We start from the raw sequence: 12,535 nt of genomic DNA on the forward strand, positions 1-12,535 counted from the left end.
TTTAAGACTCCATGGAACTGAATAGCTCCTGAATTAAGCAAAAGGTAAGACCTCAGAGAGAAGTTGCACTCCAAAGCTTTTCTGGTCAACATCAGAGAAGTTCCTTCACTAAATTAAGTGAAATGTTAGGCAAGTTCCCTTTATATACATGCTGTAAAGCTTCTATTCTGCTCCTTGGGACTGTTGACATTGCCTCCCTCATCCTGGCCCCCAGTAAATGTACTGTCACAGGGACTAGTGGGAAGGCTTACAAGTTAGTATATAAAGGGATTGCTGAGTTGCATCAGGGAAATTTCCAAGTCTGGTCAGACATCACACAACTCCTCTTTTCTCCAGGCTCTGCTATTTCTCTGAACTGTGTCCTGGTTTGCAGATAATTCCCTGGACTCTTACCGAACAGTATAAGATTTATGTGAAAGTCTTTCTATTGAGGTTCACATTGCTTAGCTGTTCGACAAACACTTTCCCTCACTGAAAATGTGAACCTGAATATGAAAATTGAAACTCAAAAATTCCAGCTCTTAAAACCAGAGTGATCCATCTCATGAAGCAATAGGAGGAACTTGCATTAAGTGGCAGGGGGGCTGAGTGAATCCCTCCTATAGACCCCAAGAGGCCTGCTGCTGCAGCCACTGGCTGCTTTGAAGAACCCTGTCATGCTATTTTCCACAGCAAGAAAGCAACCAGTGGGGCTTTCTACAGCAGCCACCAGTCTTCTGTTTGCCTTGAGCTGAGAGAGCCCTGTGGTCAGAAGCAGCTGGGGGGATCTTTCAAGTTATTCTGGGCCTTCAAGAGCTCACCCTGGGTCGTAGACCCTGAGCAAGCTTTCGTAGGAGCCTCACAGTAGTGGCAATCAAGGTGTGCTGGGGAACTATGTGTCTGGGCTTTCCCCTGCCACCCTGAGAAAACATCCATAAAAGTTGGACAGCAATATATTGCTACTTCCAAACCAAATGTATTCTTTAGGTCAGGTAAATGTTCAGGAAAATTATCTGCAGTGTTCTCTGAGAAGGCCGAGGCATGTTTCTGGAAAGAAAGAAAAAATCAATGGAAGGCACCCACTGACTTCACTGAAGTATAGATCAGGCTTGCAGTAATCATGATAATGTAAGAGCTGATGGTATGTCATGGGCCTGTCAAAACAAATTATTTGCTCCAGGTGAGTGAGCAAAGTAGGATTTTATAAGGCTAGAGAAATTATTACAAGGACTGAGTCTGAATGTAATGGTTTCTGTCTGCTAGGCAGCTGATATTTCTCTTTGATAGTGTTGCCAGTTGAATATTTTGCTTAAGATGCAAATGTTTTGTCTGTTACAAAAATAAAAATATGATGCTTAACTGTGCTAATCATCTGCTAATAGAGTTACATATATTAGAAAGAATCGTGCTGTAAGATCTTAAAAGGAAGCACAGTGAAAGGAAAATAAATAACTTGAGACTCGTCTTGTTTTTGTTATACATTCTGAAAAATTACAGTTCTGATACTTGATTGATAAGGACTGTGAATCATCTCCTCCTCCTCCTCCTCCTCCAGATTATGAGGCCTGATCTACTGAAAACAATCTGCAAGTCAAAGTCTATTTCTGCTCATGCTCTTCGTCCAGGCATCTTCTTTGAAAGGCCTAATATGTTATCAGTATTGCTGGAGAGAGTTAATTCAGGGGCAGAACAATGGATACAGTTCCCGGGATCAGGCCCAGCATTCTAGAAAAGATTTTTAAAATATTTAATTTCTCCCTTGTTTGTGCTAGAAGTTTGATGTGTAAATCCATCTCAGGTGATGATAAATCTGATGAGAAAGATGGAGGACAAGTAACTGGAGGTGGAGCCATAGGAGTTGCCAAAGGTGGAGTAACCAGAGATGCAACAGTTTTTTAAAACTCCTAATAGGCAGCAACCCATACTACAGAAAGGCACTTGAACTTTAATTTTGGGAAGGAGCAATCACAACTTGTACAAAGGCACTGCTTTAAACTCATCATTTCCTGTTCCAGCATCAGCTCTTATTCCACAGAGAATCAAATGACTTTAAGATAATGAATACACAGTGGGGGTTGTGAGAATTCACACACTGCTACAAAATAATTATGCTGCTGCTAGTGGTGGTGGTGGTAATGATAATTGCATTTCATTTATATCCTGCCTTATTTCCTCTTGTGAGGAACACAAGATAGCTTACATAATTCTCCATTACTCCATTTTTATCATCCCAACAACAACCCTGTGAGATAGGTTAGGCTGCACCCAATTACATGCATGTATGATAAAGGCAAAATACATCAAGTGCCCCACATCATCATGTTTCTCTGCATCTCATATGGCCCAATGATAGCCCTCTTTTGGGGTATCTTGTGGATGAACATCATCTGAAGGAAACTATTATTAACAACAAAAAATAGTGAGAGCCTTGTGGCACCTTAAAGACTAAAAATTATTCTGGCATAAGCTTTCATCAGATACTATGTTAGGTTTTTTTTTTCTTTTTTTCATTTTCAGGATTCTATATAGTGCAAACACTGAGGCCAGCAAGAAATGAAATGTAGAAAAGTATTTAATGAAGGAAAATGATCCTTTTCATGAAATACATCACTGTTTTTATTCCTCAATAAGACAATTCTAATAATTCATAATTCATACAATAATTCATACAAAATGACTCCTTTGGGATATGTGTTGTTTTTATTCTAGGAACAATCCACATTGCAGAGATGAAAAATGAATCAAGTGACGTTAAAATAATGAGTACCAACTGTGCAGGCTGAGGGGGGATCATAGATCACAGTACACACAAAAGCATTTCTTTGGACACATATTTCCTGTTCCAGCTACAACCCCCATTGCACAAAGAATCAAATGACTTCAAGCTCCTGAGAAGGAGGAATGGACAGAACCACCAAGATTCTTCATCCTTGTCACCATTTCCTGGCACAAAATTGCCTGTGGAGCTATGGATGTTGGAGAGAACTGAAGTGGATTCAAATCTGTTCGAATTTCTATGAATTCAGCCCATGCACTGCATAGCAAAGAGGCTTTCTCTCAAATCACGTGAATTTGATGAAATCATGGAATGCTTTTTTCTTTTACTCTCTATAATTTGTTTCAAATTTAGTCATAGAAAATTAAAATTTACCAACTGAAAATGTATTTGTGCAAAATCCAGTTATGGTGGTGAACAGAAAATGGGATGAAAGGTACACAAGAATCCACAAATCACAGATCAAAAAGATAACAAACTCTCTACATCCTCGCTGGGAACATGAGAGCCAATTCTCAGAACATCTGGAAAATCCACCCCATTGCATATCCACCATAAGCAAATCTGCATGGCTGCTCAGATGAGTAAATGGCATAAACCAATACATTACAAAGTCCAGCTGGGACAATAGATGAAAAACTTGAAAGAGGGCACTGTGAACACAATGCAACAAGAATGAGGACATAAACAAAGAGTTTTCCTCCTCACTTGCTTTCTTTTGTTAACAGCTTCTCTCACACACACTTTCTTAATTTCTGCTCTTAAAAACACTGCTAAAACCAGTCAGAGCAGGAGCAAATTGCCATCAAAAAAGAAAATAACGGAGTTCTTGCCTGGTTCGAAATAATCTAGGGAAGTGGCCAAAAGATAGCATGTTTGTTGCATTCTCTTATTAAAGATAAGCGCTGAGTTGCCAAAATCCATATTTTGAACTAAATAATATTTAATTTTGACAACAATGGTGAAAGATTTTCTGTTTCTATTCTATAGTGCCTGACATTTCATTGTAAATTTCCCACAATGCTCAGGAGAAGGGGAAAGAAAAGCAAGTGGATACATGGAGCAAGAAGGATGAAGCTGGAGTAAAGATCTGAATGGCCTTCTCCATTTTAAAAGGCAGTTGCAAATTATTTTTCAGAAATTTAATCAGAACGACATAGAAGAAAATAAACACTTGCAACAGACTTCCAACAAGAGCTTAACTTTAAGTTTCAAAGCAGAATTAGATCACTTCTGATGACCTTACCTTTGTTGCAGCATCAAAGCATACAAAACCCGTGCCAAAGTCTATGGTAAGTCCCATCAAATGACTCTCCAGAACACAAGCATACGTCTTGCACTAGGAAAGATGTGGGGGGCGGGGGGTGGAAATCACATGTTAATTAGCACATTAGCTGACTGTACATATTAGGACAAGCAATGGCTGAGCTGGAAAAGTCTGAATATTTATGTTCAACAAGGAACTACAGCAACATGAATATGTTACAAAATAACCTATCATTCTATATATTGAGAGCCACTGAATGAATGAATGAATGAATGAATGAATGAATGAATGAAACTGTGATGTAGTGGTTAAGAATGGAGGACTGGGACTCAGGCGATCTGAATTCTAGTTTCCACTCAGTCATGGAGACAACTGGGAGACTTTGGACCCGTCACAGACTCTCAGCCCAACCCACCTCACAGCTGTTGTTGTTGAGGATAAGACTGGGGGGGGGGGGATTACATAAGTGACCTTGAGTTCTTTGAAAGGAAAAAAAAGGAGGGCTATGAATAAAATAACATAAACATTCCTATATAATATCAAATTCCCTATATATTCTATAGACCCTTAAGTAAGGATGTATGAAGAATGTTTGATGAGGAAAATCATAATTTTTCCTGATTAGGCCCTCCAGATTCTGAACTGGTGTAAGTCAAGCCATTGTGCAGATTTCTGCTTTTAAAATTGGGCCATAATTGCACCAGTTTTGTTTTTGCTTTATAAAGCTCAGGAAATTTGCACAAATTGCAGGCCCTGAAATTTGTGTAAATTTTGGCATATGTGGTACAAATTTTCTGAACTTTTATTTACAAAATAAATAAACTCATGGAAATCATGACCCACTTTAAAAGTTGAAGAAACCAGACATTGCATACATGTTTTTCAGATTTGTGCAAATCACCCCTTGCAGAAACAGTGATACACATATACAGATGTTGGTTCTCAAAGTGTGCAACTACTTCATGCACATGGCTGGAACCCAGAAAAAAACTCCAGCAGAGGACATTTCTGATTGTCTGATCACAAACATTGCAGAGGTCCGCTGAACTCAACTGGATTTTCTAGCATCATACATCTTGACTTGTATGTTCTTTTAAAAAATACTTTCAAGGAATTATATATATATTATTTTATTCATTGTGAAGGCTAATTAGGTCATTTGAGAGAACATAAAGACCAAATGCTTGAATTTTGCTTGGATTTATAAAACATACTTCAGGAGAGGGCCTGAGGAACTTCTTCAATACATGAGCTGAAGTCCTTTCCCCCTTGCTAAGGCATTGCTTTTAAGAATAATCATATTGCATGTTGTGCTCATGTAAAACCTAATAGAGGAAAATTGGAAAAGTCTCTAAAGATGTTACTGGATTTAAGGCACTTATGGAATATGGCTCTGGTCACCTCAATAATTAAATTTCATAGACAATTTACTGATTGATATGAAAATTATTGTTGCTTAAAATCAGAGCAGATCTTTAAGATAATTCCTATTCATTGTTACTAAATCCTATGGATTAGAACCAGATTTAGTCCTACTTAATTCAGAAAGATTTATATTAGTAATCACTAATTTAAGTTCCATTGATTTCAATGAGCCTACATTAACTATAATAAAGTCCTGATACATACATGATTTAATTTAATATGAACAGTGTAACAGATCATATAAAAATATGAAATGTATTATCTTTCTATACCAACCAATAGTCAAAGCTCTCTGGGTGGTTTAAAAAAGAAAAAAAAACCCTTTACAAAATAATAACTGTACATAGTATAAAAATAGTTTGCATACAGACATATAAAGAGATAGCAGACATGAGTATATTTACACAACCAATTTTAAGATTCAAAAATAAGAAATTTCATGATGTTCTTATACTGCCAAATCCCTAAGAATAGTGGATGGACTTGACTGAGTGCCAACAGAGGTGCCAAGCAGGCCTGAGTGGGAAGATTGTTTCATGACTGGGACACCAACACCCAAAATTAATTGGAGTAGATTCCCTGTTTCCATGAAAATATGATCTACCTGAAAAATAAGCCCTAGCATGATTTTTCAGGATGCTCCTAAAATAAGCCCGTTAAGATAGTCAGCCAGACATAAGCATTTTGTATGTCTGTTGCAACCCAATTTGGAGCTTTTGAGAAGATGTTCCAGAAGAAGATGACATGACTGTATTTGAATACAGTCATGCATTTAGGTTTTTTACATGAATAAATGAAGATAGTCGTACATGAGAAAAATAAGACTTTGCCTTAAAATAAGCCCGAATTCATCTTTTGGAGCAAAAATTAATATAATACCCAGTCTTATTTTCATGGAAACACAGTATCTGCATATATTTCTTTAGTGATGTTTCTTCTACCAATGTTCACTCCTTCCTCTGATTTTAATCCAGTTTTCCTTTTGATAAGTTGTGAGTGTTTCTTCTGTCATCCATACAGACTTCTTTCTTGTTGCTACCAAAGTTATCTTTTGGCATTCTTCCTTAATCATGTCTCTCATTTCAGGCCACAGTTCTTCTTGCTCAAGATCAGTTAAGTTGAGCGATGCAAATATGCTCTTTATGTGAACTTTAGGGATCTTATTGAAGTTATATTTTGTCACTATGTTTCTGTGTACCATTACTTCAACAATAATGTATTTTGAAAAGTTATATAAACTACAACATAATTATTAATTATTAGCTCCTGGTGTAATTGCTAATCAAAATAGGCAGGGAATAAGAATGTCCTTAGACATCCTAGGCTTATTGCTATACTATATCCCTAGTCCTGTTTTGGACTTCAAAATTTAATTAGTCGGCATGTGCCTATTATTTTCTACATAGAAAACTGAATAGAGTTTAAAGATTTGGTCTATTCCTCACTCTCAAACAATTTATCCAAGTGCAAGTGTCAAAGCATTTTATTGGTATATTATCCAACTTTCATTGCAAACATGGTTAATATGGCACTTTTAACCAAATATCTTTGAGAAATATTTAATATTCTAAAACTCTATTTTTAATTTCTTTCTCCCATCTCACAACGCAAATTTTGGATTATATCAATAAAGCAAAATGATACTTCACTGAAATTATATTATTAACATATTTTATCATCAAACTGAACTCCTTGTTTGAAAGTCAGCTCCTGTTGCAAAATGACAAACTAGCAAAGGCTACCATAAATTGTACATTTTCTGGTTAAAATGTCATTGTCAAAATGTGAAGTACAGATGATCTTGAAAAGGCCGACGCACTCACAAGGGAGAAGCATATGGGAGACACTACTGTTTCAGATAAAGTCAGAGGCAAGTGTCTTAAGATGTTTACAAGACTTCCCAAGCCTTTAGCCACGATGTAACAGAGGAACGCCTTCTATATTTTTATCTGAAATTATTGTTTTAACAGAAACTGCTGGAAAGAAAAAGAAAAAGAAAAAAGAAGCAGAACTGGATGGGACATGCTGGCATTTGTAGGCCTTTTTTCTGTCTGAACCTGCATAAGATTTCATCCTTAATCACTAATAGATTTGTCTACTGTAGAGTTGCTCCTCAATGTTAAAATTTGGGTTCCCACTTTCTGAGAAACAAAATAATTACTGTATTTTTCCAGTTTGCTTTTGTGTACTTGCCCAAAATACTATATAATTCATAATGAATATAATCTAAACACAGTCACACACACATCAAAACATAGAGCTGTTTGCCCGTAACTTTTGTTGGTTTCTGCAAAGAAATATATGGGAAAGTAATTTTACAGTTGACAGTGGGAACTGTTTAGAAAGCTCAGGAAGACTGGGCATGGTGACTCCTTTCCCTTCCTTTCCCTTCCAAGCAATCCCCATATGGATAGGCTGGGAAAGAAAGAAGACAGGCAGCCTTGACAAAAACATTCATGATAGCAAGAGCCTGTTTCCACATCGCATATTGGAAACACCAAGTTCATAGTTCCTGAGAGTTTTTGGCAGACTTTTTCAATGGTTTTCAATGACAGTGTTACTCCATATCAAGTGGTTTTCAATGACTGTGTTACTCCATATCAAGTGGTTTTCAATGACTGTGTTACTCCATATCAAGGCAAAGGAGCTGAAACTTAAGGGAAAACTTTAAACAGAGCTTTCTAAGAAGCAGGCATCTCTTCTTGATGCTGTCAGAAAGGAAATTAGCAGGAAGATGCTAACTGCAGTTCTGAACACCATATGGGAATCATAAATGTGCACTGCAGAGTGAAACTGAGTCAAGGCCGTCTGTTCTTCATTCTGTACTCACAGTTGTTTACACATTAAGTGAAGACTTGTGTGACCCTATGTTGACTTTGCAGAGAGCTTATGTGTAGCTTAAAGTGATGCCCTTCTCCCTGCAGCCTTGCATAAAAAATGCTATTGGATTTACAACTTTTCTGCTTCCCTTCATAGAGAAACAGAGGCAACATCCCACATCCTCCTGTTTTGCTTCTATTTGTGTAAGGCGCTTCTGCTTCTGCTTTGCAGAGAAAATGAATTTTATTTCTGATAGTGAAAGAAAGCATGGATTCCTCTTCGGTATTTGTACTATTCTGCCAGACCACAGTGCTGCCTTCAGGTTACGTAGCGGAAAAGTCAGAGAGGAAACACTCATTCTACAAATACTAGTGTATTAACAGTCTTGTGTAGAAGAGGTGAACACTGCTAAAGCTTTCTGGAAGGTTCCACTTGTGGTTTGTCTACACAGATGCATTCAGTTACATGGAACTGAAGAGAACCCACCAAGAACAAACCCATTTAGGCACTGAGATGGTCAATGAATAGATTAGTTTGGGGGAAGCTAAGTTTTTATTTAAGAAATGAGCTTTTAAAGTAATCACTTCTAAAGAAATATACAAGTTGAATGCTTCATTTTCATATAAAACTAAAAGGTCACTGGAACTGTGAAATGTCTTTTCCATGAGGTCTTTGGGAGAGTTGAGTCTTGAAATAAGTGGCTTCCACTATGTCCTACACACATTAACCAGAAAAGAAGTTGTACCTTCCCAAGCTAGTAGGAGGGGGCAGAATGGGAGAGGAGGAGTAGAAGTGTGGGCAAGTATGATACGAAGTGGCTGCTCATTCCTTGCTCCTGCCTCCCTAGGGCTGTTGCCTTTCATATAACTTTTGAATCCCATGAGTTACAAGCAGTGCTTTTTATGTAAAAAAAAAAAAAAAGGTGCCAGAACTCACATCTTGTTAATCTTTTATTTAAAAAATTATATATTCAGTTCTTAATATTCTGGCCTTTTTGTTAGTAGGTATTGGAATTAGTAATGTTTTTCATTTTTAAATTTGAGGTCACACTTCTACACTAAAAAGTTTTTCAATTCACCAACATCTTTTTAAAATAAAGAAATTATTTACCTTTTGCACGTAGCCAGTCACTCTACACACACCAACACTGTGTAATGAAACATAATGGTCGCCGCCCGCAGTAAGCACTCAGCGTGCGACCACACGACCAATCTCAAGCCAAGCAGCATCACAAGCCGAGCAGCGCCATCACAACCAGCGGGGACACACAAGCAGCCCGCATGCACCATTTTAATGATTTTGCTGCCGACCTGCTATGCCCAACAGGGTGATTCAAATTCATGTGGAAAAATCCATCAAAAAAAGGTGCCGGAACGCCATTCCGGTGTGTTCTATGACAAAAAAAGCCCTGGTTACAAGGATTTAGTGGGGACATGAGAAGCAAGGCATGATCATCCCATAGTTGCCATTTTCAGTATTCCATCAGAAAGATATAAGAGAAAAAATGTCATGGTTTTCCAAAAAAGTCAGAGTGGTATATTATTTCTCTGTAACACTCAGTTTCTTTGGGAAGAGAGCAAACCGGAGACATGGCATTTCAAAATCAAAATGTATTCAGAATATTCAGGTGGAGCGTTGGGGAGTAATGAGGCAGTCAAACAGTGCTGGCTCTTAAACTAGTATCATCTGCCCTTCATCCCCACTGCCCAAGGAATCAGAGTCCCATTTGCTTTGTTGACTACACTCAGCCTCCTACTGCTTCTTTCCGCCTTCTTCTCAAGTACATAGGCTATGTCCAGACCTACTAGTGATAAGTTACCTAAATGCAGTGATGTTTGGTTAAGGAAGCCTGTTCTAGGCATCTGCATTTTTTAAAAAGCCTCATTAGCTACCAGGCCTGAAACATTATTGCCTCTCTAGCTACAATAATTTTCTATCCTATCTGAGTTAACACTAATATTCTGTCTGAACCAACTCACTTCATAGGAAATGGCACCAGAAGAAGTTTGTGTTGTGAGGAGAGCTGGCACAGCACAATCTGCTTTTTCCATGCCACATCGTTTGGTAGAGATCCTATGGCTCAAGTGTGACACAATGTGTAGGCCAGGGGTCCTCAAACTTTTCAAAGGGGCCAGTTGAAAGGTGGCAGTGGTGGGTGTGGGCTGGCGAGGCAGTGGCAGCAGGTATGGGCTGGCGAAGCGGTGGCGGGCATGGGCGCAGTGAGGCCGTAGGCGCAGGCGTGGTGGGTGTAGGCATGGTGAGGCAGTGGGTGCAGCGAGGCAGTGGCTTGATCATGCAGAGAAGGTCATGCGGCTGGCCATCCCCAGGCTTGCATAATTAAAAATAGATTTTTAAAGCTGTATTTTTCTTACTTGCAATCCTTTTTTAGTTTCTTCATCTTCTTCTTCAATAGTCTTCATCTCTCTTTCTCTTCTGCCTGCCTCTCTTCTGTTTCCCACTCTGTATTCCCGTTCTTTATATGTGTGTATTGGAGGGGGGGGGGGTGGCGCACGCACAGTCGAGCTGTTGCAATTTGGCACATACGCTGGCTCTCTCCTCAGCTTCTGAGAACACCTGCACCAGCTCAGAGGTTTTGGACTTGCTCGGAGAGCGTTTTCTCCGAATGAGTCCAAAACCATTGAGGCGGGCTGGATCAGGCTGATAAGCTAATCCTGGAAAACTGTTCTTCAGGAGTTACAGGTTTATATTATAAACACGGGGGGTGTCACAGGTGAAGAAACTTGACATAGGCCTAAATTGCAGAGGTGCAGTGTTCTGGCTATCTTCTGGGCTCTTTCAGTTGATGTTTTCCTAAGGTTCCCAGAGAGGAGAACTGAAAAATTTTGATCAATAATCCTGTATGTTATGCTAGATCTTATGTCCCCCCACCCCCCACAAGCTTTTAGTATAATGTGCTTGGTTAATAAGCTGTTTAAACTTCACCCACTGTTATGTTTATTGCTTCTGGGTCTAAATAAAAGAACCACTTGCCTCCTGGTGAGAATGCTCGGATGCCAGTTTCAAGTGGTGAGGCAGAGATGGAAGGGAATGCAGTGAGACTCCCCTCCTCCCCCAGGTAGGTGAAGTCATGCCTACTTCAGTACAAAACCAGTAGCAAGGTCCTTTGAAAAACATAAATGCCAACTGAGTCATATGGCATTGTTTAACAAACAAGATGAACCACATATAGATAGCATTAAGTATGTGGACAATGCCAATGACTTGATATTCCATTTTCAAAGCACACACATTTGGTAGCATTCTGAAATAAGGTTCACAACATTCAACTCCATTTTGTGATGGCTTGGTTCCTTTTTAGAAGGATGCATTTCTCATACAACTACACAGACACTGAGCAAAGCAGATTTCAGGCTATATTGTATCCTATAATCACAAAGAAAGGACAGACAATTCCAGTTAGCTAGATGAACTAGGTGACTTTCACTATCCAGGACTGTCCCAGTTCACTAAAAGTGGCTCTCCTTTCCATCTAATGCAACTGGGGACTGGCATTTCAATTAATATCAATCTGTGCTAAGCATTAAGTCTGAAATTCAGATTCTGTAGGAGACCTTTGGTTCATTCCTGATTGAACTCAAAGTGCTCAATTTTGAAAGTAAATAGAAAAGTCACTGCACATACAGATTCTTACCCAATGGTAGATAGATGGAAGAAAAGAGACAGAGGAAGAAAGAACAATCCATTCACAATCCATCCAAAGAATACCTTTGCTGGTACATGCCATGCAGTCTTTAAAAAGTGGCTTTTATCAATCATGCCATTAGAACTTATTGGCAAAACATCTGGATTTGACACTTTAAAAACGTATGCAAGAGTGAACCTGGCATGTGGGTACAGATGGCAAATGCAGGTTTGTTTCTGAAGAGCCATACTCCCAATGAGACCTTCCGGAACAGCATACAATGCAGGGTCTGAGAATCTCTCCCCTGCCTCGCCTCCCCACTACATTTGAGGGGCAGAACCTTTCACTGATCATATTGAATCCAAGCCTCTGAGTGCTCTCCAGAGAAATTTAAGCAGGGTCTATCAAACATAGGCACTCAACAACTTGGCTATATCTGTGAACAGCATTCATTCACAACTATCACAATGTTATGAGTAAAGTCTGCTTCAGTTCAAAGAAACAAAACATAGTAGCTGATTTTGCTTAGTCTTATCAAATTAAAGAAAGCTTAACTACACAGAACAGGGAACCGGATTGTAGGTTTGCTCTCCATTTGCCAGTTTTCTGTAGACATTTTGCTTCA

General features: G+C 38.8%; 1 protein-coding gene across 1 annotated transcript in view; it reads right to left on the bottom strand.

Annotated features, from left to right (window-relative positions):
- The window catches only part of SNTG1 (syntrophin gamma 1), a 247,526-nt gene that overhangs the window by 24,775 nt on the left and 210,216 nt on the right, over positions 1-12,535 (bottom strand). Inside the window, exon 17 of the mRNA XM_044424428.1 lies at positions 4,002-4,094. Within this exon, the coding sequence (XP_044280363.1) occupies positions 4,002-4,094 (93 nt within the window). The remainder of the gene's footprint in view (positions 1-4,001; positions 4,095-12,535) is intronic.

Source organism: Varanus komodoensis, unplaced genomic scaffold, assembly GCF_004798865.1.
Source record: "Varanus komodoensis strain SLA01 unplaced genomic scaffold, ASM479886v1 scaffold14_1, whole genome shotgun sequence".
In the NCBI taxonomy this organism is placed as follows: Eukaryota; Metazoa; Chordata; class Lepidosauria; order Squamata; family Varanidae; genus Varanus; species Varanus komodoensis.